A 26,841-nucleotide genomic window follows, 5' to 3' on the forward strand; every position below is an offset into this window, starting at 1 on the left:
ATGTCAGGGTTCTGAGTCTTTCAGAGGCCAAGTCTTCACCAACTGTCTGGGCTTCAATCAGAGATCTTCTTGCGCTTCTAAAAAAAAAAGGGAATTATGGAGAAATCAAGGTGATGTACCTATGGAATGGGAAAAATGCAGACGGTGTTTAGTCTGAAGTCAGACACGAGCTATAATCTGACATGAGCAGCATGCGCTACCGAGTAAACTCGTGGATCGAAACCCAGAGACACATCTTCCCGTGCCCTCCTACTCACTCCCCTGGTGACTTGGACAAGTGACATGATCTGCGTGGGCCCGTTTTGACATCTTTAAATACTATAACAGTTTCCCCATCTACCTTTCAGGGTTGTCAGGGGGATCCGAGAGATACACAGAGGTGGTGCTTTAAAACTGTATTCCCACCATCAGAAGTATTTTTAAAACTCTTCATTTTGATGACACCAGATTGAAACAGGGAATGTAAGCCCGAACATAGAAAGGATGCCATTTCATGAAAAGCTAGTCTGTCTTTTTGAGATCTGAGAGGCAGAACCCAGAAATCATGTTCAAGACTCTCTCCGTTCCTAATATTCTCTTCTTGGTGTTATACATTTTGTTGTAGGTTATAAGAATTTGAACATGCTCTAAATACTCAGTAGCAGGGGCAGATATGGAAATGTAAGGCTGTGATTCTATTAGCATTTTTGAGTCCCAGGGGAAAGAAAATGACTCAGGCAGACAGATCCTTTTGAATCGGAGAAGTAGGCTGTTTCTCAAAGGGGGTAGAGATCTACTAGTTTGAGTCCAGGTACTTCATGAGAGACTCTAGAAACTTAAGTGATAAAATGGAGGTATAAAAATTGTCCAGGTTTTTATTTCTTTTTTGAAGATTTTATTTTATTTTTTAATGAATAGATCTTTTTTTTAAAGATTTTATTTATTTAGTTGACAGAGAGAGAGATGGCGAGAGAGGGAACACAAGCAGGGGGAGTGGGAGAGGGAGAAGCAGGCTTCCCGCCGAGTAGGGAGCCCGATGCGGGGCTTGATCCCAGGACCCTGGGATCATGACCTGAGCTGAAGGCAGACGCTTAACGACTGAGCCACTCAGGCGTCCTGAAGATTTTATTTTTTAAGTAATCTCCACATGCAATGTGGGGCTCGAACTTAGAACCCCAAGATCAAGAGTCTCATGCGCTACCAACTGAGCCAGCCAGGCACCCTTTGTCCAGTTTTCTATAATCAGTTATGAGAGAGGAAAATACTAGCAAATGACCTTGGCCTACCATTGAGGGTTGTATCCTTGACCAAAGTCATGATGGTAGATAATCATGGTTATGACCAACAAGATAGAGCATAACAAGTAACAACTCTACATTTATATAGCAATTAAAAATTGTTTTTAGTTATATTTTTAACTTTATGGCATTTAAATAATCACACTGCCTATGCAAAAAGCCCTAAGTTTATACAACATAGATTCACAGAATATAGACACACTAAACTGGATCAGATATTTGGTCTAATAAACTAATATGTTCATTGTAGTAAATAATTAAACATTTACTTAACAATCACTTAGAAGATACTTACGGGGAAAACTGAATGATCTCTGCTTTCAAACTGAGCAAAACAAGCAGTCTTGAGGTGATTGATTGGGTGCCCCCTTTCCTTTCTGAATGTTCCAGAAAAGCATGTGGACTCATGATTGCACAGACCAGCTTTGCCGTTTACCAGCGGTGTGCCTTTGGACAAATGACCTCTTTGAGCTCCACCTCCCGTAGCACTAGCCTTACAGGGTTATCCTAGGGACCAGCAGGAATAGTACCTTGCTCCCAGGAGCCTCGGGAACTGATATGTTCCCTTACTGTGTTCTCACTCTTGCATATGAACAGGGATCCCACGAAAATTGAGGAAGTAGGCCTGCTGACATTTCTTTTCTTTTTTTTTTTTTTTTAAAGATTTTATTTATTTATTTGAGAGAGAGAGCAAGAGGGAGAGGACAAGTGGGGTGAGGGGCAGAGGGAGAAGCAGGGTCTCCACCGAGCGGGGAGTCCGATGCGGGGCTCAATCCCGGGACTCTGGGACCGTGACCTGAGCCAAAGGCAGATGCTTCACCAACTGAGCCACCCAGGGGCCCCGCCTGCTGACATTTCTTATGGAACCTGAGGTTTGGATGGATATCCTTGGTGGAAACCCATTTGGCCACACGTGTGAATCTACTTCTGGACTCCCTTCTGTTCTGTTGACCTTTTGTACTTACCATACTGTCTTGAATACTGTAGCTTTATAGGATGTCTTGAGATTGGATAGTATTACTTTTCCAACTCTGGGTTTATTTTTCCAAAATGTTGATTAGAAGTCGTGAGAGTAGACATTTTTGTCTTGTTCTGATCTTAGGGGAAAGTGTTTAGTGTGTCATCTTTAAATACGATGTTAGCAGGGCGCCTGGGTGGCTCAGTCGGTTGGGCGTCTGCCTTCAGCTCAGGTCATGGTCTCAGGGTCCTGGGATCGAGCCCCACATCGGGCTCCGGAAGTCTGCTTCTCTCTCTCCCTCTGTTTGTGCTCCCTTTCTCTCTCTCTGGCAAATAAATAAATAAAATCTTTAAGAAAATGGATGTTAGCTATAAGGGTTTGGTTTTTTTTTAAATAATGGACCTTAGTCTTTAGAACAGTTTTATATTTACAAAAATTGAGCAGATAGTACAAAAGGGTTTGTGTAATACCCACACCTAGTTTCACCTCTTACTAACGTCTTACATTAGCCTTGTATTTACATAAAATGAGTCAATATCAATATATTATTATTAACTAATGTCCATAGTTCATTCAGATTTCCTCACTTTTTACCAAATGACCTTTTTTCTGTTCTGGGATCCCATCCAGGATACCGTATTACATTTCATAATCATGTCTCTTTAGGCTCCTCTTGCTTGTGGCCGTTTCTCAGACTCTCCTTGTTCTTGGTGACGTTGGCACTTTTGAGGGATACTGATCAGGTATGGTGTAGGATACACCAGACTTCGTCTGATGGTTTTCTCATGATAAGACTGGGATTGTGGGTTGCTTGGAGGAAGACCACAGAGGTGCAGGACCTCTTTCAGCCTTTCATATCAAGGGTACCTGCCGTTAACATGACTTGTGACTGTTGATGTTGACCTTGATCGTCCGACTGAGGTGTGTTTTTCAGGCTTCTCCACTGTAAAGTTACACCTTACCCCCCACCCCCATTTCCATACTCTATTCCTTGGAAGGGAATTACTGCTTGCAGCCCACGTCTCCTTTCCGAAGACGGAGTGTCTACATAAACTATTTGGGACTCTGCAGGAGTTTTGTCTCTTCTCTCACATTTATCAGTTTATGCAATCATGTGTTTATATCTGCATGGATGCATGGATATTATTTTGGCTCTGATCCAGAACTACTTCATTTATTTTGTTGCTCACACTTGCCCTGTTTTGGTCAGTGGAAGTTCTGTCATTTGGCTCCTGTACCTGTGCTCCAGTGACATACCCCCACTGATGGGGTTGTTTTTGTTTGTTTCTTAAAGCGATTCCTTAGTTTCTGGTGCTACCACATACTTCAGGCTCATGTTGTGTATTTCCAGCCCCAGTCCAAGAGTCAGCCTATTTCTCCAAAGAGCCCTGGCTCTTTTTATTGGAGAAGGGGATTAGAAACCAAGGTGTGGATGCTAAGTGTGTTCCTTGCTCCTGCAGTGCTTTTTTAAACGCCTTTCCAGTTGAGGAAGCATAGAAATAGTTATGTTTTGTAGACGGTGGGTGCATACACACTTACCTATATGTAACCATCTGTATCTATCTTAAGCCAAACTCTCTATCATCCATTATCACATGGATTGTCCTAGCCTATCTTTAAATTCCCACTCCCAACAGTGAGAATTTGGCGGCCGCCATTCATCGTTCATCTCAATTGTTCAGTTCCAGTATACAAATTGGGCAGTGTCTGAATTGTTAACTCCGACTCCCACCGAAAACAACCTTATCAGGGGTGGCTGGGTGGCTCAGTCAGTGAAGCATCTGCCTTTGGCTCAGGTCATGATCTCGGGGTCCTGGGATCGAGCCCCACATTGGGCTCCGTGCCCATCAGGGAGTCTGCTTACAGATTCCCTCTCACCCTCGCCCTTTGCCCCTCTCCACGGTTGTGCTCTCTCTCTCAAATAAATAAGTAAAATCTCGGGGTGCCTGGGTGGCTCAGATGGTTAAGCATCTGCCTTCGGCTTGGGTCATGATCCCAGAGTCCCGGAATCGAGCCCTACATCCAGCTCCTGGCTCAGCAGGGAGCCTGCTTCTCCCTCTGCCTCTCCCCCTGTTCATGCTCTCTCTCTCTCTCTCTGTATCTCAAATGAATAAATAAAATCTTAAAAAAAAAACAAATAAGTAAAATCTTAAAGAAAGAAAACAAATTTATCAACTAGAATTTCATTCTAATATGCAGCCACTTTTGCCTTGAGTTTTACAGATTTTGCTCATATCCAAAGCAACTAGGATCAGCACCTTTTCTCTATCCCTCTCAGTGATGAAGTTTCATACGTTTGTAGTACAGCTAGATTCTCTCACCACAGTGTGCATTCCCTCCTGGAATCCTCCACCTCCGAAATGATTTTTTTTTTTTTAATTTACATTCATTAAGGCTCACTCTTTGTGCTGTAAAGTTCTGTGGGTTTTGACAGTTGCGTAATGTCACATATCTGCCATTACAGTCTCATACAGAATGTTTTTAGTGCCCTAAAAATCCTGTGCTTCACCTACTCATCCCTCCCCTCTTCCTCCCGAACTCCTGGCAACCACTGATCATTGTATTCTCTCAATAGTTGTGCCTTTTCCAGAATGTCATATAATTGGATTCATATAGTACGGAGCCTTTTTATGCATGCAGGGTGCTAAGAAATACACGTTGATTATCAGTCAGCACCGAGCATATTATCACCAGGATTCCAGTTTCATAAAGTAATGGGAAGTGTATTTTTGTTGTTACCTCATTTAGCAAGGGTTCCGATGTAGCTTACATTTTTTAAAGTAAACTTTTTATTGGGGGTCTAGGAAAACTGGTGAGGGCTTTATTTTCGTTCCTGTCACAGGGTTGTTTAATGCCTGAACTCAGATAACGTATGTTATGCTTTTAGATCTTGTCTTCAAATTAGGGCTTTGTGAGCTCTGTGGTTTTTTTAATGACTTTTTAAATGTTGTGTTTCTGTGCTGATGATAATATTTAGAAATTTAAAAAATATTCTGGATCATCAGGATGACCATGGCATTGTGTCTTGCTGTCCAATTCCAGCCCACGTACGTATATGTGGGTATAATTCTCCTCGATCCCAGCAGTTCTTGGCTGATGAGAAAAGAAGGTGTACTCAATATAGAATGATGTGTTTGCTTCCGTGAGAAGTGTATAAAGGGTGTCTCCACAGCTAGAATGAAAAACAGCAGGACAAGCCCAAAGGACCCATACCATAGTCTGTGTCACATTCACGTTTCAAGAGCAATTTAGTATTAACGACACAAGCTTTATCTGTCATCATTAAATTATTGTTGTTAAGTAGAATTTTACTTTTATAGCTTTTATTTTTAATATGAATATTTATGTTTAGAACTATGGAATACGGAGCCATAAACAGAATACGTATCCAGATGTGTGGTTATACTTAATGAAATAATTTAAACAAAATGATTTATGCTGAGCGGTGTCGAAGAATGTTTTTTAACTTTCTAACTATATGCAACTCAAGATAGGAAAACAATGGCTGAGCACATGGCAAGTTTTCAGTAAATATTAGTAGCTGTTGTTATGGGTTTACATAATGGGCGCTTTCTGTAATATGCTAGTCTAGCCTGGCTGTCTTCCCTTCCCCACATTTTGGCATTCACTCTATCCTGCAGCTCCGGCAAATTGTCCTCTCCCTCTGCTCACCCCCCCACGCCCAAAGCAGCAATTAGCATGGTCCACACCGGCTTCCCAGATGCCACTGCACTGGACGCAGTCTGTCCTGCCCCCCCTTTTCTGCAGGGCTGCCCTCCGGGGTGGCATTCTTCTCTTGGTCTTTCTGCCACCCCACCCCCACCCCCCACTAGCTTTTTGCTCTTCTTATTCTTTAAATACTAGTGTTCTCTGAGATTCCCCCTTTACCGGAACCTCTTTTTGTTTTTACTCTGTCGTCCTTAACTATAATTTTTTTAAATTGACACGCAGCAATAGGGACTTTGTGTGTATACGTGTAGCATGGTAAATTTTAACACATGTATAGATTTGTGTAACCATTCCCACTAACAGGTCACAGACCAGTGCCGTCCCTCCGGAGACCCCCTTGTCCTGTTGTTTGACAACCATACCCTGCCCCATCCCTAACCCGTAGCAGCTACCACTGACTGCTCTGTTCTCCATCACTTTGGGCGTTTTTGAAAGTATCACATAAATGGAATCATACGTAGGAACTTTGTTAGTATTCCGCTTTCATTTTTCTGTTGTGCTTTTTATTATATGTCTTTGTACGGCACTGTATTCATGGTTACCAGGGATGACGATGTGTATACTTAACATTTCTATAGTCTACTTAGAACCAGTATTTTACCACTTGAATTTGGGCATAGAAACCTTACTAGCATGCAGCCCCTCTACCCTGCCCCTGTATGGTGTCCTCGTCTGTGTATTACCCTTCTGTGCACTGAGCCCCAGGCATTGTGACTTTTGCTTTCAACCATCAAATACTAAAGAGCTTAATTAGAGGAGAATCTATTCTGTTTACCCAGATATTTTTTACTTGGATTGCTTTTCCTTCATTTCCGACGTTCTAGATCACCTAGACTAGACTGTCTAAAGGACTTACTTTACTGACAACAAAGTCTCTTAGCACTTCTTTATCTGAGAATGAATTTCTCTCTTTCCCCTTTACTCCTGAAGGGGACTTTAACTAAATATGGAGTCCTGTGTTGACAGTCCTTTCCTCTCAGCAGGTTTACAATTCTTGTTACCCTTCCTTCTGGCCTCCCCGAATTCTGATAAGAGCTACACAGTCTTTCAAATCTCTGTTCACCTCTAAGACTTTCTTTTCTTGGGGTGCCTGGGTGGCTCAGTCATTTAAGGGTCTGACTCTTGATTTCAGCTCAGGTCATGATCTCAGGATTGTGAGATCGAGCCCCCCATCAGGCTCTGCGCTCAACAGGGAGTCTGTTTGATATTCTCTCTCCTTCTCCCTCCACCCCTCCCTGCTCCTCCACACTCTCTCTCTCTAAAATAAATGAAAAAAAAAAAAAAAAGACTGTCTTTTCTTTCTTCAGTGCCCAATAGCTTGGGTACAACATGTCTAGGTGTGGATTTCTGTATGTCTGTGTTGTTTGAGGTTTGCCAAGCTTCCTGAATGTGTAGGTTTACAGTTTGTTGTTGTGTTTCACCACATTTAAGAAAATGGCGGCCATTACGTCAAATATTTCTGCTGCCCCATACTCTTTTCTTCTTTTTCTGGGACTCTGATAATAGGAATGTTTCACCTTTTGCCATTGTCCCACAGGTCCCTGGAGCTGTGTTCATCAACCCCCACCCTGCCGCATGAAGTCTCCTTTCTTCTTGTACAGATTAGATCATTTCTATTGACCTGTCTTCTAGTTCGCTGACTCTTTCCTCTGTCATCTCCATACTGCTTTTGAGCTCATCCACTGAGTTTTTCTAATTCATTTATTGTATTTTTCAGTTTCAAAATTTGCATTTGGTTCTTTTTTTTTTTTTTTTTTTGAGAGAGAGAGAGAGCACAAGCAGGGAGGGACAGAGAGAGAGGGAGACAGAGAATCTCGAGCAGGCTCCATGCCCAGCACAGAGCCCAGCACGGGGCTTGATCTCACGACCCTGAGATCCACACCAAGAGTTGGATACTTAATTGGCTGAACCACCCATGCGCCTCCCCCTCCTGCATTTGGTTCTTTTCTATGTCTTCTGTTTCTTTGCTGAAATTTTCTGCCTTGTCATTTGTCTCAAGAGTTTTCACTTTTACTTATTGGGGCATGTTTGTGCTGATTGCTTTAAAGTCCTTGCCAGAAAACTCCAACAACTGTGTCACCTCAGCATTGGCATCCATTGACATTGGTATCATCTTTTCTCATGCAACTTGAGATCTTCTGGTTCTTCATATGCTGAGTAATTTTGGATTGTATCCCGGGCATTTTGATTCTTATGTTATATGATACTGATTCTTGTTTAAATCCTACAGGGATGTTGATACTTTTTGGTTTAGCACACATTTGACCTGATTGGGTTGAGGCCACAAGTTCCAACTAGCTTTCTATGGCTTGTGGTTCCAGTGTTGACTAAGTTTTCTGTTTTCACAGTGCTATTTGGATCTGTCCCATTTGTGCACCCACCAGTGGCCAGTCTGGGAGCTGGGTGTTTTTCTGTTCTGTAGTACATATCCATGGATGCACAGCTCAGAGGGGTCCCAGAATTCAGAAACGACCTTAAGGGGTTTCTTTCCTAATCTCCTTCCTCTGCTTGGTCTTCTTGGCACTTTCTGGTCTCTAGGGCTCCCTTTTTTATTCCTCCAGCCCCCAATCTGGGGCTTTAGTTACCCCACTCTGCTGTACACTTCCCACTATATATAGTAGGGTTTCTTCTCATTTTCTTTAACCTGATCTGAGTCTGATTTTTTTTATTCTTTTGGCTTTTTATTTAAAATTTTTCTCAAGCCTACAGAAAAGCTGAGGGTATGCCCTTCCTGCATATCTGGTCACTCTTCATCTACATTGACCAGTTTTTACCATTTTACACCTGTTTTCTTCCTTTTTTGTATACTTTGTTTTCCAGCAAACCATATAAAAGTCAGGTGAATGTGTCTCCTAAATACTTCAGCATGCATTTCCCAAGAACTAGCATGTTCTCCTACATAACCACGGTTATCATTAGCAGCCAAGAAACCTAACTTTTACATGGGATATTGCTTAATATGGAGCCCATATTTAAATTTCTCCAGTTGCCCCAGCAATGTCCTTTAACCACTTTCTTTTTTTGAGGTGTTTTTCTTCGGCATTCATTCAAAATTTAAGCATTGCATTTAGTTGTCATGTGTCTTTCATGTCCTTGAATTTAGAACATCTGCCTCACTTTTTTTTCCTTCAAGAGAGTGAGTGAGAGTGAGCAGAGGGGAGGGGCAGAGAGAAAGGGAAAAAGAGAATCCCAAGCAGTCTCCATGCCCACCACAGAGCCCAATACAAGGCTTGATCTCATGACCCTGAGATCACGACGAGCCAAAATCAAGAGTTGGACGCTTAACTGACTGAGCCACTCAGGCTCCCCTTGGCCCATTGATGTTTTTAAAAAGTTCATGGCCAATTGTCTTGGATTTCACAATCTGGATTTTCCTGAGTGTTTCCTTATAATATGATTCAAATTAAACATTTTTGGTAAAAAGACCACATAAGTAAAGTTGTGTACTTCTCACCGCATGACATCAGGAAACCTAAAGTGACAGTTTGTCTCGTTATTGCCGACCTTAAGTTTGCTCACTTGGTTAAGGTGATATGTGCTGTTTTTCTTCATTGTGAAGGTACCTTTTCCCCTCTGTAACTAGGCAGGAATTCATGGGGTGATACTTTGAGACTAGGGATACACTGGTTCCCAGCAGCCCTTAACCCAGTAGTTGGGTGGTTGGTTTTTTTTTAGTTGAAGTATAGTTGACGCACAATGTTACTTTAGTTTCAGGGGTGAAACATAGTGATTTGATAACTCCATCTGTTACTGTGGAATAGTATGCTTACCAGAGGTATGGCTGCTGTCGCACCAGGCAGCGCTATTCCGGTGCCACTGACTATATTCCCTATGCTGTACCTTTCATCCCTGAGACTCACTCCTTCCATAACTGGAAGCCTGGACCTCCCACTTCCACCCATTTTGCCCATCTCCTGTCCTACCTACCCCTGACAATGCCCAGTTTGTTTCATGTATTTATGGATCTGTTTCTGCTTTTTTGTTGTTTGTGTGTTTCTTTTATATTTTAGAATCCGCATATAAGTGAAGTCATATGATGTTTGCCTTTCTGTTTTTGGCTTACTTCACTTAGCATCGCACCCTCTAGGTCCATCCATGTTGTCACCACCTGGCAAGTTCTCATTCTTTTTATGGCTGAGTGAAACTCCATTGTATTTATATAGACCACATCTTCTTTATCCATTCATCTGTCTCTGGACACTTAGGTTGTTTCCATGTCTTGACTATTGTAGATAATGCTACAGTAAACATAGAGGTGCATATATCTTTTCAAATTAGTGTTTTTATTTTCTTTGGGTAAATACCCATTGGTGGAATTACTGAATTATATAGTATTTCTATTTCAAAATTTTTGAGGACTCTCCATACTCTTTTCCATAGTGGCTATAGTAATTTACATTCACACCAACAGTGCACGAGATTTCCTTTTCTCTGCATCCTCACCAGCACTTGTTCTTTCTTGTCTTTTTGAGCCTAACCATTCTGACAGGTGTGCCTCATTATGGTTTTAACTTGCATTTCCCAATGATGAGTGATGTTGAGCATCTTTTCATATGTGTCTGCTTGTCATCTGTATGTCTTCTTTGGAAAAATGTCTTCTCAGGTCCTCCACCCGTTTTTAATCAAATTATTATTATTTTTTTGGTGTTGAGATGCCTAAGTTCTTTACACATCTTTAGTATTAGTCCCTAGCATATATGTCATTGCAAATATTTATTCACTGTGCAAAGGCTTTTTGTTGTGGTATAGTCCCAGTAGTTTATTTTTGCTTTTATTTTCTTTGTCTCAAGCAGCATATCTAGAAAAATTTTGTCAAAGAAGTTTGACATGTCAAAGAAACTCCTGCCTCTGCACCTGGTGGTTTTAACATCTATTGATGATCTTTCCCTGAATCAATCGTTATATAGATGGTTACCAAATGGTGTGAATCTTTGACTTTTTATGGGTGATAAAACTATATAAAAAAGCCTGGAAGTGATTATATAAAAGTCATAATGGCAGTTACTTTGGGGGAAGAGGGAAGAGGTAGTGATTAGATAGTTGGAGGCATGGGGGGCAGGAAGGAGAAGAAAGGTGTCGAGGTGTTTGCAGCCACCTTTTTCTTGACCTGGGTGATCATTAAATGGACATTTACTGTGTAATAATTCACTGAACTGTACACACATTTTCTGTACATGTACTTTCCTGTATGTGAAAAAGGCTAAGATTTTAGCATGGAAGTTTCACAATAATATTTACATTTGTGTTTCAAGGATTCGTTGCTCACCATGACTTATTTAATATTTTATATTATTTTACCATGACTTAATCTGGATTTCTCTTTTTTCCATTCAGTTCTTCATCATCTGAAAATACTTCTTCTAGTAATTTTTTTTCAGGGAAAAAAGTTTATATGCACACATACTTTGGGGGCTGTTATAATGATAATTGTCTCTAAAATGTTTTTCTAAGTGGCACCTGGGTTGCTCAGTCAGTTGGGCTTCCGACTCTTAGTTTCAGCTCGGGTCATGATCTCGGGGTCTTGAGATGGAGCCCCGCATCGGGCTCCGTGCTCAGTGGGGAGTCTGCTTGGGATTCTCACCTACTCTGTACTGCTCCCCCTGCTCATGTGTGGGCATACGCTCCCTCTCTCAAATAAATAAGTTAATTTAAAAAAAAATGTTTTTCTAAGATACATGTATCGTTCTTTCTTAGAAAAATTACATGTAAAATATATCTCCTAAGATAAATATATACAGATATATGTATATATAAGCAGATGGATATATACACACGTACAGACAAACATATAAAGTATCTGTGTACACATACACACACATATGTACATGCATGCACTCACATGGGCACATAGAACCATCCATTTTTGCACACCGTTCATTTCTATTTTTCTCCAGCTCTGAATACTTCTGCATGCTTTCTACAAATGCAAGCTAGTCCAGCAGATTATACCCTCAGGCACTGAATATTAGTGCAGCATGGGGCAAATGCACTCAGCCACTTAGCCCTCTTACATTGAATGTGATTTGCATATGTTATTTACTGTACTTGGTCTGTCTCCTTGCCGCTGAGTTTGTGTTTTGACAGTTCAGAGCTATAACGGCTGACAAAAGTGTCCAGGTGATATTGCTAAGTTTATCATGGAGAAATATAGGAAGACGATCTTGCTGGATCTTAAAAGAGGACTTGTAGGGCAGTCCCGGTGCCTTTGCAGTGCAGTGAGGTTAAAGATGGGCAGGCAGTTAAGGATTTGGGACAATTCTCCGATGCTCTGGGAAGAGCGAACGGAAAAATCACTGAGTGGTGGCTGGATGTCACTCTGGCCCAAGGCCTGGCAGTGGCTCCAGGGCCCCAAACAGATGGGAGTGGTTACCTGTGCACTATCCTGCAAGAACTTGACTGTCAAACACTCTTCAGTTCTGATCCATTTAGCGTCCTATTTCCTGCAGAAACCGGCTGGGCGAGCGCTTCCCGACTCCCTCTCATCCATGAGCCTCCACCACAGCTCGGCTAGATTTTGAATCCGTAGGTCACAGCCTAAGGTGTCCCTCACACCTTTTTACTAAATATTTAGTGTTTCACTCTACCATTTGAGTGCGTCAGAATGTTTTTTTCCAAAATTCAGAAAGTTCACGAGATCTTTCTAGACCTTTCAGAGCTCAGTGAGGTGTTTTTTTTTTTTTGGTTTGTTTTGGTTTTGTTTTTTTTTTTTTTTTTTTTTTTGGTTTTTTCCTTGACATGAAGACTCAAGTGTTTTGTCAGCTCAAGGAAAATTCATTATTTATTCAGTCGTTGTTCCTCCTTCTGTTTTCCTGGATTTTTTTTATCCCTGTCTTTTTGTTTTTCCCCTCCCGTATTTTGTCCTCTCTAGCCTTTTTCTGTGACTTCTGGGAAATCATTCAAGTTTGTTGTCTAAATCTTGTCTTTAGATTGCCCTCTGTTTAATTGCCTTCCTTGTGGTTTTTAATTTGACAATTGTATTTCTGTCTGGATACAGTGTGTCTAGTAACAAAGTTGTTACCTCACTATGGCTCTGTGTTCTGTTTGCACTCAGTTACTGTCCTCTTGAATCTTGTTTTTTTAAAAAAGAAACCGGTTCCTCAAGATTTCTCCTTTTCTGGAAGGAATTGTCTTCTCTTGGGCAGAAGAGGTGAGGGAGGGAGAGGATGTTCCCTCACTTTGAGCTCTTTCTTTACACCTGCTGCCTGTTTGCTCCTCTTCCTACAAGGGAGATCAGTGTCCATCTACTGTTAGAAGTGGGGAAGGTTCGAGGCGCCTGGGTGGCTCAGTCAGTTGAATGTCTGCCGTTGACTCAGGTCATGATCCCAGGGTCCTGGGATCAAGCCCTGTGCCGGGCTCCCAGCTCAGCAGGGAGTCTGCTTCTCCCTCTCCCTCTGATCCTGCTCACTGCTTGTGCTCTCTCTCTCTCTCTCTCTCTCTCTCAAATAAATAAAATCTTAAAAAAGAAGAAGTGGGGAAGGTTCCTCTATGTCAGCATAGGCTTCTGGGACAGTTTTAGGCCCAGATGAAGGAAGAAGGAAGGGGACCTGTGCTTTCTACCTGGACTCATTCACCTGTCCCTGCTGATGTGAGCAGATGTAGTAGCCAAGGGGGTTTCTCCTAGGCCTCCAAAGCCTGAGCAGGTCCCAGAGGCTCTGGTTGGGTGTGCTGGAGTTCCCCACCAACTGCCCCTTTGTGGAGTGCCATGAGTGAGTTACAGCTTCTTTGCTGAGTCACAGGATTGGTCTTTCCTTCTGTTCCCAGGTTCTGTTCCATATTTGACCTTTCTTCCTAGTGATATTGTTAGAGGTCACCCCCATTCTAAATCTCCATTGTAGGGGGTAGAGGGAGTAGAACAAATACCCTCAAGAAAAGCTCTTTTATTCACTCTTTGTTGTTGTTGTTGTTTTTAAAGATTTTATTTATTTATTTGACAGAGAGAGACACAGCGAGAGAGGGAACACAAGCAGGGGGAGCGGGAGAGGGAGAAGCAGGCTTCCCGCCGAGCAGGGAGCCCGATGCGGGGCTCGATTCCAGGACCCTGGGACCATGACCTGAGCCGAAGGCAGACGCTTAACCATCTGAGCCACCCAGGCGCCCCTATTCACTCTTTGTTTTAACATTTGTCTTTAAGTGTGATGAGCAATAGAAGCAAAAGACCTGATAGCATAATGACTTCACAACCACCAGCACCCACCGTGAGTACAAAAAGGCCCCAAACTTATCTGAAAATACGCAGCATGCGTTCTGTCTTTAGATAGAATGTACCGACACTTGCAATTGGGAGTAGAGAACATTTATGAAGTATAATTGGAGTCTGGTATTTCGATATCATGTATTTCTTCCTGCTTTTGACCCCATCTGTCCTGTGTCATACTTTACGTTGTCCATTGTTCCTTTCTGCATCAGAACGGCCACTCCACTCAGTGTCTCACATTAACACAGGATGGAAATAATAATCTTCTCAGAACCCAATGCAAATCCTTACCAGGAAGCAAAAGATCAGTTTCTCTCGTAGGCTGGAGTGTCCGGAATCCTAAAGAGTCACCTGGTGGTTTCTCCACCTGTTCTCTGCAAGCTGCGTTTAATTTGCTGGTTCGAGCCTGTGGTTGGGGGAATTCCCACCTTAGCCTGTGGGCTGCAGGGTGGGGATTCCCCCAGGCTCCCTGCCCTTGGAAATCTGGGAAGTTCCTACCAGCTGATGCCAGCAGAGCAACCCCCCAGTGGCAGGCTAAACCTTTTAAAAACAGATCTGACAGTATGTTTCAAAGTCCACTCAGCAGTCCTAACCACAGGTTGTTAACATAAGGAAATGAGACAAAAGAAGGAAAATGATCACGAAGGAAAAAATCCGTTGACTCATTATGTATAAATATAGAAGCATGCTCTGTACCGCACAATGGGCTATTTTTAATGAGTGTTTATTTAATGGAATGAATATTTTGTAACCATTAGAAATTATAACTGTGAATGGAGACTGTAGCAACATGAAAGAGCACAAAAGGTATCATGTTCATGGGGCAAAAGGCTTATGTGTTGCAATTATATAAAAATAATATGTTTATGTCAGATCTTAGGAGAGAACACATAGAGGTGATTACTGGGGCATTTGGATAACTTTTGACTTCCCCCCCCTCATTTATAAACTGCTATTAAATAATTTTTATCGCTTAAAAAAATAGAGTTGGTTTTGTAAACAAACAAACAAACTAGTAATCAGAAGAGGTTTACCAACCAAATGAAAAACTTTGTGTTTTGTCTGAGATTAAAAACATTAACCCCCTTGGGACGCCTGGCTGGCTCCATCAGAGGAGTCTACAGACTCTTGATCTCAGGGTCATGAGTAGGAGCCCCACCTTGGGTGTAAAGAGTACTAAAATAAATAAACTTAAAAGAATCAACCCCCTCAGGGTTGCCTACTGATCTTTGCTGAGCTCATCCACTACAAAGTCTTGATTTACCTCTAAGTTGTAAATATTTACATAAAGTTCAAAAGGAATCTATCTAGAAACCCAGTTAACCCATAACAACTGACAAATACTTAGTGTCAGACAAGGAATGTTTCACACTTGACTCTCTTTGGTGATAGAGGCTGATCAAGCCTGAATTTTATATTACATACTGCAGCATTAGAACATAAGTAGACTGTAATCGGTTGCATGTACCAAGCAACTGTATGAAACAAAGCTGTTACTGTGGAACAGCCAGATAGGACGCGAAGAATGGGTGCTAAAAACATTTGCTTTTGTATATGCGCCTATATATAAGCTCATCTGTGTTCTGTGCTGACTTAGACAAAAGCTTAAGTGGCATGTCCAGTCCTCACATCGTATTGTAGGATGAATTCTGTGCCCAAAGCATCAAGATATCACAAGATCTCGAAATCACTTCCTCTGAGGGTCCACCAAAGTTTTCAGCTAAGTGCTTTTATCCCAAAAGAGAAGACTAGGGAGGAAGATGAGAAGTGTCTTGCGGAAGAAAGAACACTGGTGTTGTGTTCTGGAAATGACTAAGGTGGACTGTGAAAAGCGGGCAGGTTTTCGGCTCAATGTGTAGAACCTTATAATAATTAGAGTCACCTTCCAGCTCAGGCAAGGAACTGATTTCCTCCTGAGTTTCCAAGTTAGCAGTCGCAGGGAGCGTTCAGCAAAATGTTTAATCATCCTGCTGCCAGGGTTGCTATAAAAAAAGGAGAGAAACTGCGGGATGATCACATGACCTCTAGCCGCTCTACAGTTTTGTGATTCTAAGGCATTTGCTTTGTCTTGCTAGAACGCATGCCTGCCTGCCCTCCTGGAAAATCTTAGGAGTATCCTAATATTGCAAACTTAATTTCTTTTCTGGTTTACATTTTTAAATTGAGGCCCAGTTTACATACAGTAAAACGCACAGATCTTTAGTTTTCAGTTCTGGGTGTTTTGACAACTGTATACAATTGTGTCATCATTTAGAATCTTTCCGTCATCCCCCAAAATTCCCTTGTGTCGCCATCTAGTCAGTCTCCCACCACCACCCAAAGGCAGCTGCTTTCTGATTTCTGTCCAGTACGTTCGGTTTATCCTTATACTTCATATAAATAGAATCAGGGAAATAGATATTGATTTTCATTTTCTTCTTTTAGCCAACAAAATGCTTTTGAGATTATTAGATTGTTGCATTAATAAGCAGCTCATTGTTTTTATTGAGGAATAGTATTCCATTATACAGCTATGCTTAGCATACAGATTTGCTTATCCATTCTCCTACGGATGGATATTTGAGTTGTTTCTAGTTTGGGGTTCTAAGGAATAAGGCTGCTGTGTATATTTTTTGTGCAATATATATTTTATGCCTTTTTGGGAAATATGTTTTTGTTTCTGTTTGGTAAATGCATAGGAGTGAGCTTTCTGGGTCGTAAGTTAGATATATGGTTAACTTGATTAGAACTGACGAACACTTCTACAATTACGTTTGTGCCATATCATCCCCAGCAATTAGCATTGTCAGTCTTTAATGTTAGCACTCCAGTGGGTGTGAAATGGTATCTCATTGTGGTTTAAATCTGCATTTCCCTACTGACTAATGATGTTGAGCCCCTTTTCATGGGCCAATTGTGTGTCTTCTTTACAAAACATCTGTTCACATCTTTTGCCTGTTTTAAAATTAGATTGATTGGGGTGCCTGGGTGGCTCAGTCTGCTAAGTATCTGCCTTTCGCTTAGGTCATGATCCCGGGGTCCTGGAATCGAGCCCCATGTCGGGCTCTCTACTGGGCGGGAGCCGGCTTCTCCCTGCTGTTCCCCCTGCTTGTACTCTCTCTCTCTCTCTCTCTCTCTCTCTCTCTCTCTCTTAAATAAATAAATAAATAAATAAATAAATAAATAAATAAAATCTTTAAAAAAATGAAATAAAATAAGATTAGGTTGTCTTTTTTCTTGTTAATAGATGTCTTTTTTCTTGTTAGGTTGATTGTCTTTTTTCTTGTTTATATTCTAGATATGAATACTTTGTCAGATGTATGTCCTGCAGATATTTACCAGTCTGTGGGTTGTTTCTTAATTTTTGTCATGGTGTCTTTGGATGAGCAGAAATTTTTGATAAATTCCAGTTGACCACCTTCTTTTCTTTTGTGCATAGTCTTTTTATGTCCTATCCAAGAAATTTCTGCCTACCCAAGGTTATGAAGAAATTGTTGTTGTTTTCTTCTAGAAGCTTTACACTTCTACGTTTTACGGTTAGGTCTTTGAACCATCTCAAATGAATTTTTTGCGTTTGATGGGAGCAGAGTCAAGATTGTTTTCCTCCTATGGGTATTCACTTGTTTCAATATCATTTGTTGTTGAAAAGACTTTTCTTTGTGTATTTGACTGACTTATTGTCACCTTTGTTGAGAATTGAGTACACACACTCACATTCTCACACATTCTCACACATACACATTCTCTCTCTCTCACACACACACACACACACACACACACACAGGGGTCTGTCTCTGGACTCTGTCTTGTTCCGTTGATCCATTTGCCCTTCTGCCAAATACCACACGGTCATGATTGCTATATATTTATAATAAATCTTGGATTTCGGTTAATACCTCCAACTTTTATTTTTTCTTTGTCAAGATTATTTTAGCTATTCTAAACCATTTGCTTTTCCATGTACATTTTAGAATTGACTTACCAGTTTTATTTTTTTTAAGTAATTAATTTTTTTATGTTAATACCCGTGTAGTTAACATACAATGTTAACTTAGCCTCAGGCCATAACGCAGTGATTCAGCAGTTCCCTACACCAGCCTGTGCTCATCCCTAGCGCCCTCCCTCATCCCAATCTCCTGTTTCACCCCTCCTCCTCCACCTCTGCCCCACCCCCTACCCCTCTGATAATCATCAGTTTGTTCTTTATAGTTAAGAATCTGTTTTGCGGGGACGCCTGGGTGGCTCAGTCGTTAAGCGTCTGCCTTCGGCTCGGGTCGTGGTCCCAGGGTCCTGGGATCGAGCCCCGCATCGGGCTCCCTGCTCGGCGGGAAGCCTGCTTCTCCCTCTCCCTCTACTGCTCCCCCTGCTTGTGCTCTCTCTCTCTCTCTCTCTCTCTCTCTCTGACAAATAAATAAATAAAAATATTTAAAAAAAGAAAATCTGTTTTGTGGTTGTCTCTCTCTCTTTTTTTTTTCTTTGTTCTTTTGTTTCTTTCTTAAATTCCACATATGAGTGAAAAACCCGCTAGGCTTTTGACTGGGACTACAATGAATCTGTAGATCAACTGAGAGAGAGAAAACGTACCTTTAAAACATTGAGTCAATCCGTGCAGGTGGTAGACAGCTGTCCATTTCTTTAGGTCTTCTTGAGTTTCTCCCAGCACTGTTACAGTTTTCCGTGTAGACGTCTTGCCCACCATCTTTGGTTTGATTTACTTCTAAGTGTCACTGGATAGACTGGGGAGACCCTGGGCCCTGGGGCCTCAACCCAGCCTATCCCAAAGGTGTTGCCGAAGGTTCTTGGTCTGGTTAGAAGGAAGAATTTAAGGACAGACACAACACAGAGGAGTGACCCAAGCAGGAATGTTTGTTAAGTGAAAAATACACTCTTGAGATGTGAGAGCAGGTGAGCCCTGGGGGTTGGGTTTCTATCTTTTATTGATGGTTGATGGTTGTTAACTAGGGGGTGGAATATTCATCTCTCCAGGCAGGGATGCAGGGGTTTGCACCTTTTCTTCCTAATTTAGTCAGGGGTTTCCTTCATGGCAGCCGCCATCTTGGGCCTGGTAGGTTTGACCTGGCTTCTTGTGGAGTGCTGCCAGGACAGGCCTCTGACCTTCCCGAGAGCTGGCCATGACCTCCTCATCGTTGGCCTCCAGGGAGCCTGTTAGAACCTAACTTACCGCCTACTCTCACAGAAGCATTTGGTGTACTTTTTTTTTTTTTTTTTAAAGATGTTGAGTTCAGTTTTTTTTTTAAAGATTTTATTTATTTATTTGAGAGAGAGAGAGAATGAGAGATAGAAAGCATGAGAGGGAAGAGGGTCAGAGGGAGAAGCAGACTCCCTGCTGAGCAGGAAGCCTGATGCGGGACTCGATCCCGGGACTCCAGGATCATGACCTGAGCCGAAGGCAGCCGCTTAACCAACTGAGCCACCCAGGCGCCCCATTTGGTGTACTTTTTGATGCTATTATAAATGGTAGTTTTTTACTTTGACTTTTCAGTTGTTTGTCACTAGTATATAGAAATACATTGCTCTTTATAATTGACTTTGTGTCTGCAGATTTGTTAAAGTCACTAATTAGTTCTAGTAGTTTTTAAATAAATCCATAGTTTTCTCTGTACACAATCATGTCAACTGCAAATATACGTGTTTATAGCTTCTTTTCAAATCTTTTGCCTTTCTTTTCTTGCCTCCTTAAACAGTGTGGGACTTAATAATAAAATGTTCAACGGAAGTCATCAGAGCAGATGTCTTCACGTTGTTCCCTGATCTTAGAGGAAAAGGGTTCAGTGATCCACCGTTAAGGATAGTGTTAGCTCTGGTGTTTTCACAGATGTCCTTTGTCAGGTTGATGAAGTTCTCCTTCAGTCCTGTTTTGCTGAGAATTTGTGTCATGAATGGACACTCAGTTTTGTCAAATCCTCTTCCTGCGTTTATTGAAATGATCATGAGCATCTCTTAGTCTGATCACTGATTTTATGTATTTCTCCTTTTCCAGTGTTTGTGTTTAGAGCAGTACACTTCTGTCCAAGCCCTGCTTTAGTTGCATCCCACAGACTTTCATTTTGAATTCTCGTTATCATTCAGTTCAAAGTATTTTCTGTTTTTCCTGTGATTTTTATTTTTGTCTCATAGGTTTTTCAGAGGTGGTTTCCTTGATATTCCAATGTGGGGATTTTTTTTAGTTTTCATCACATGTGCTCTTTCACCATGAGAAAAGGTTTCTTTTCATCTCCGATAATACTCCTTGGCTTGAAGTCTGTCTGGTGTAATACAGTGTAGCCATGTCGGCTTTCTAGGCACACACTTTATATGCCTTATATTCAAAGTGAATTTCTTGTGAAAGCATATAGTTATTCTTTCTTCCTTTCTTTCTTTTCTTTCTTTCTTTCTTTCTTTCTTTCTTTCTTTCTTTCTTTCTTTCTTTCTTTCTTTCTTACTTTCTTAATCTTGGCTGATATTCTTTTTTTTTTTAATAGATTTTATTTATTTGACAGAGAGAGACACAGCAAGAGAGGGAACACAAGCAGGGGGAATGGGAGAGGGAGATGCGGGGCTCAATCCCAGAACCCTGGGATCATGACCTGAGCTGAAGGCAGATACCTAACGACTGAGCCACCCAGGCGCCCCATTGGCTGATATTCTTTGTCTTTTAATTGAGGAGTTAGTCCATTTATATTTAAGGTGACTATTGATATAGTTGGGTTTAGGTCTGCCTTCTAGGTATTTATGTTCCTTTTGTCCTGTCTGGTTTTTGTTCCTTTGTGCCTACTTTCCTGCCTTCTTTTGGGTAAATCCTGCATTTTTTTAGTATTTAATTTTATTCCCTCTTTTTTTTTTTTTTAATCTGTACCTTTTGGGGTGTGTGTATATGTGTGTGGTTTTCTTTTCTTTTTTTTTTTTTAAGTGATTGCTTTAGATCTGTGTTGCTCAAGACAGTAGTCACCATCCACATCCAGCTTTTAAGTTTCAATTAGTTAAAATATGAAAAAATTAAAATATCTTCCTGGCTTAAGGAGGGCACTATTGTGATGAGCACTGGGTGTTGTACGGAAGTGATGAATCACTAAATTCTACACCTGAAGTTAATATTACACTGTCTGCTAACTGGAATTTAAATAAAAGCTTGAAAATAAAATAAAACATGTCCCTGGCTATAGTATGGAGAATGGATTGAGAAGATGCAGAACTAGAAACAGGAAGATAAGTTAGGACATTGTTTTTGGAAACACTGGCACGATTTTGTGAGATACGAGTAACAGAATTTAAGCGATATCGTGGGATAGAGAGATCCTGGAGGCAGGGTCACCTGAGTGGCTGCAAGTGGCTGCAAGTGGCATGTCTGAACTGGGGAAGGGGGGGGGCCAAGTGAAGATTTCTGGCGTAGGCCAGCAAGTGAATGTTGGTGCCATTGATGGAGACAGGGAATGTAGGAGGGGACTCAGGTTTAGGGGAAGATGAAGAGTTTAGTTTCAGAGACCTTGAGAGTCTGATATTTGTAGAAATCTCAGGGTACAGATAAGTAGTAGGCAGTTTGCAGCCTGAGTCCAGAATTTTGGAGAGCTATGTGGAGCAGATTTTCAAGTTTTTAATTTACATATTGAGGAAACCAAAAGGTATGTAACATCACCATGGTAGTATTAGAGAGTAAAAATACACAGTAGTGTGGGATTGTCAGCATTTAAGGGGAAGAGGAGACTCTAGACAGAGCTTGGAGACAGATGGAAGGTAGATGGGGAGAGAGAATGTCACTGAATATGAAGGAATAGAGAGTCACGAGTGAATTGTTAAATGGCAGTGAAAGGTTTCCTAGGCAGGTGTTCTATAGGTAATATTTGACAAATTTGGCTTAGTCTAAGATGCAGCAGAGTGCTTTAAAATTATGTCTCTCTTTTAGACTTCATCCATTCGTTGCTTTTATCTGTGTTTATCTGTATTTATTTTATCTGGCTGTGTACTAGGCACTCTCCTGGACATCACAGGTAGAGCCATGAATGAAAGGGAGTCTCTGTTGTACTCTTTCTGAAAAGGAAAGACATGTGAGCAAATTATTAGATGTGAAGCTTAAGGGTCTGTAAGTAAACAGAGGTGGTAGGAAGGGCTGCAGGAGCCAGGAGAGAGCAGCCCCTCTTCTGTGCCTTCCACATGCTGTTCGTTCCATATGCGTTGCTCTCTTCCTACCTCTTCACCGACATGGCCTTCAAAACTCAGCTCCGGCATCCTTCTGGAAACTTCCTTCGATTCCTTTTATTTCTTTAACAGAAACAGTGACTCATATAGGACAGTGTTTCTCTAAAGCAACAACAAAAAAAAGAGCAAGGGGGGAAGGAGTGAGGAACAGGAACCAAAACTGAAATAATAATGTGTACTCGTTAGAAGAAATTCAAACAGTACCGAAAATGCAAGCAAGATCATCCCGGAGCCCAGCACCTAGAAATGATCATTATTCACATTAGGCTGACATCATCCAGAAATATCCTTGTAGGTTTGTCCAATATGAAAGGGTGGATAGAAATAATTTTATATCATTAGAATCATGCAATATATACTATTTTAAGTGTTGCTAAGTGCTTAATTTCACTTTAAGGAGACTTGCGTAGTGTCAGTGATAATTCCAATTTTAAAAGAAGAGGATTAGTGTTTAAAAAAAAAAAAGAAAAGCTGAACTTCACATAAAGTGTTCTTGACAAGAGATGGTAATTACTAAAAGATCCATCTAAGGTTGACAAAAAAAAAAGATGGTGGTTTTGAAAAGCCATGGGTCTCCATGTTTCCCTTTTCAGCAGCTCAATAGGACTCCTCTGTGAAGTGATGGAGAAAATAACACCTCCAACTTCCTTCCACCTTTCTCTCCCCAACCCCAAACCCCCAACCCCCCAAATGCTTCCTGACTTTCAGTTATAATTATAGCATCACTGTTTACAACATTTATCTACCTTTTTGTAAAGGAATCCATGTATCTGCTGATCCCCAGCTCAGTATTTTGATGGCCCCAGCTCTCTCCAGCATCTCTTCAGAGGTCATGGTCTCTGGCTTCTCCGTCCTAGAGTTCTTTATTTCTGCTTGCCTCTTGGTTGGCTAGGTTTCATCATCAAGCTGTTTTCTCGAGAAGGACCGCAGTAGTCCCTGGAGTCTCCCATAGTCCATCCACCAGCTTTATGCTGGAATGACAACTTGGCCGAGCATAACTTTGCTGGGTCCTGCTTTCTTTCGCTTGGATTTCTGACAGTCCTCCTCTGTGTCCCAGGCTCACGGGAAATCAGTTTTCTTCTTTACCACTACTCCCCCCACACCACCACCACCCCCTTTTATGAATCAGAATTGCAGATTTCAAAGAACATACATGAGCTCTTTACCTTTCCCCTCACTGCACAGGAGTGAATTTATTAGTAGGGAGGCCACAGCTCTGACACTGTGATGTGAGCTGGAGTATTTCTGGAGTGTTAACCACACATCTCTGTCTTCCTTTCTAGAGATAATTGATGACCTTGCCAACCTGGTGGAGAACACTGATGGGAAGCTCCGCACTGAGACCAGGCGTGTGAATATGGTGGACAGAAAGTCAACGTCTTGCGGTAAAGGATAGCTACCCTTATGTTTCTGCCTCTCTCCTGCTTGTGCATTTACTCTACTTTCAGTTTCCCACATTTGTCTGATTATTGCAGGGCTTTGGTTGCCCTTCTAATGCAGACAGTCCCATTTGATGAAACACCGAAATTGCTAAAAGAGACCCAAATCTTGCTAAAATGAAGTGAGTTGTAAGGGCGCCTGGGTGGCTCGGTCGGTTAAGTGTCTGACTCTTGGTCTCAGCTCAGGTCTGGATTGCGGGGTCATGAGTTCAAGCCCTGCATTGGGCTCGGTGCTGGGCGTGGAGCCTACTTTAAAAAATAATAATAAAATAAAATGAAATGAAGTGACTTGCTGCAAATGTGGGAGAAATACAATGCACTGTTATTTTCTTTTTTAATTTAAAATAGGAAACCTCTGTGTATGCTTACAGAGAATACCAGTTTGGGAAATTGTGTGACAATATACAGGTCGGTGCTGGTAGATCCTCGCGGGTGTTGAGAGCCATCTTGCTTACTTTGTGCCTTTTTTCAGTCACAAGCTTAGTTGTTGGAGCTTGGACCACAGAGCAGTTAAGAGGCCAGGTTCTGAAGTCTGGTTGAGTTCAAATCCTACATGTAGTGACGTTATCTTTGGCCATCGCCTTACCGCTTAGTACCTTGTACATAAAGTGGGGACACATGGGCAAGGCAAGAATCCCCTGGTGGGATTCTACCAATCCTGATTCTCTGGCGTTGCCCTAGAGCTTCTGATGAGGTAGGGCTGCGTGCTGTGCGGTGTGAGCTACTTATCGCCTGTGTGCGGTGCCCTGCCCGAGGCCAGCAATGGTAAATGGTAGTGACAGTAGGAGTGGCCACAGTGATCATTACTGGGTGCTTCGTCTCACAGAGGTGCGCGAGGTTTATGAAGCTAACGCCTTTATTACAAGCAGCAGTACGATAACACTCAAAGCCCCAGTGATCTGAGCACATGCTTTGCCTCTTAGCCCTATTGATATGAAAAATGCAGTGGATCCCTCTGATCTGTCCAGTTTTAGAACAAGGACGTCTGTGCGGGGCAGAGCTAAGATGTACGGCCCGAGAGGCCTTACCTTCTCTACCTGATGTGCTGGCTAAACGGAAGTCTAGAACAACAGGGTGGCCGAGGACAGGCAGCCATGGACTCTGGGACCTCCAGAAGGGAGACTCTGAGGGGCCTCCCTGCTCCCCCGTTATCACCTGTCTGTGCTCCCTAGCCCCGGAGTTCTCATCCGCCAGGTACCAGCCACTCTGTGCTTCTGTTCCCACGGACGTGCGCTTCTTTCTGCTTCCTGCCGAAAGCAACACCTCCTTGTTTCTTGCTTTACCCACCTTCTCATGTAACTTCTGCCCACGGAGACTTTGTTCTGCACTAGATCATTTGGAAGCAGAGAGATGCAGGTTCACCCCCCTCTTCCATCTGTTACTGTCTTTGATCTCTATAGAAACTTAATCTTATTGGCTCTTAAAACAGTTGGTAACCTGGTTATCAAAATTAAACTGTACAGAACATGTGAGGGGTCTAAAGCTGGCCATCTTCCCTGACTTTCCATATTTATGTGGAGAGGCCCTTCACCCCCTGCCCCTGGGGGGGGGGGTGAAGAGTGGGGGCTCTAGAGCCTGGGCTTGCATCCCAGCTGCACCAGTCACCAGCTAAGTGGCTTTGGGGAAGTCCAGACTCCCTTTGCCTCAGTTTTCCTGTCTTTGAAATGGGAGTGCTAATGGTATATCCCCGAGAGCGTTGTTGTACGGGGTAAAGGAGTTAATATAGTTGAACATATAGGTATAGTTACGGATGATGTAGGGGCAGATTTACGGATGATGTAGGGGCAGATTTACGGATGTTGTAGGGGCAGATAGATACAGATGCGTAGCACTTAGAACAGTATGTGGCACGCAGTAAGGTGTGAGTGTTAGCTATTATATGTGTCTGTCTAAAGCAGGGATAGTCTGGGGCACCCTGGTGGCTGAGTCAGCCTGGATTTGGGCTCAGGTTGTGATCAAAAGGTCGTGGGATTAAGCCCCGCATTGGGTTCTGCACTCAGCACAGAGTCTATTTGAGATTCTCTCTCTCCCTCTGCCTCTGCCTGCCACTCGCTCTCCAGATAGGTAGGTAGGTAGGTAGGTAGGTAGATAGATAGATAGATAATAAATAAATAAAATCTTTAAAAATAAATAAAGTAAGACTAGGCTTCCCAACTCAGTGACAGCTTTCTTGAAGTCTTTGTTATGTGTGCAGCTGTCATGTTGTTAACTATTTTGGCATGAATGTATTTATAGATATGTTGGTAAGCTTCTTGTATTTGCAGACCAGTGGTCCTCAGCACATGTTATTCATGAGGTTGTAATGAGGAATGCTACTTCTGTTGCCAGTTTTTTATTTTATGGTATTGCTGTAGTGTTGGTGTTTATACCCAGAAATGTGCATAAAATCTTCTAACTTGAGCTCTGTTTCATTTATTTAAATAGAAGAAATGTAGAGACTCCCATAATTACTAAAATGCCTGTTTTTAAAATAAGTTAGCTGTAAATTTATCTTATGTGCCATTTATATTTAGTTATATATAATGTGCAACAGAATTACAGTTGGCCCTTGAACAATGCAGAGGTCACTTGCAGGCAAAAATCTGCATATAAGTTTGACTCCTCCAAAACTTAACTATTAATAGACTACTGTTGACTGGAAGCTTTACCCATAACATAAACAGTCAGTTAACACGTATTTTGTGTGTAATATATACTGTATTATTATATACTATATATATTTTATAATTACAGTATATATCATACAGTATAATAATATATTAATATAATAATATATAATCATTGATTAATATTAATTAATATATATTATGTACTGTATTCTTGCAATAAAGGAAGCTAGAGAAGAGAACATATTAAAATCATAAGGAAGAGGGGCGCCTGGGTGGCTCAGTCGTTAAGCGTCTGCCTTCGGCTCAGGTCGTGATCCCAGGGCCCTGGGATCGAGCCCCGCATCGGGCTCCCTGCTCCGCAGGGAGCCTGCTTCTCCCTCGGCCTCTCTCTCTCTCTCTCTCTCTCTCTCTTATGAATAAATAAATAAAATCTTTAAAAAAGAATCATAAGGAAGAGAAGGTA

General features: G+C 41.8%; 1 protein-coding gene across 4 annotated transcripts in view; it reads left to right on the forward strand.

Annotated features, from left to right (window-relative positions):
* The window catches only part of STX8 (syntaxin 8), a 255,090-nt gene that overhangs the window by 134,214 nt on the left and 94,035 nt on the right, over nt 1-26,841 (forward strand). For all 4 annotated transcript variants that reach the window (XM_028124955.1, XM_028124957.2, XM_088027971.1 and 1 more), the window contains exon 7: nt 23,614-23,715. In XM_028124955.1, the coding sequence (XP_027980756.1) occupies nt 23,614-23,715 (102 nt within the window). The remainder of the gene's footprint in view (nt 1-23,613; nt 23,716-26,841) is intronic.

The sequence above is a fragment of the Eumetopias jubatus genome, unplaced genomic scaffold (genome assembly GCF_037043125.1).
Source record: "Eumetopias jubatus isolate StellerSeaLion01/CBP00866 unplaced genomic scaffold, mEumJub1_p1.0 scaffold_10, whole genome shotgun sequence".
NCBI lineage: Eukaryota > Metazoa > Chordata > Mammalia > Carnivora > Otariidae > Eumetopias > Eumetopias jubatus.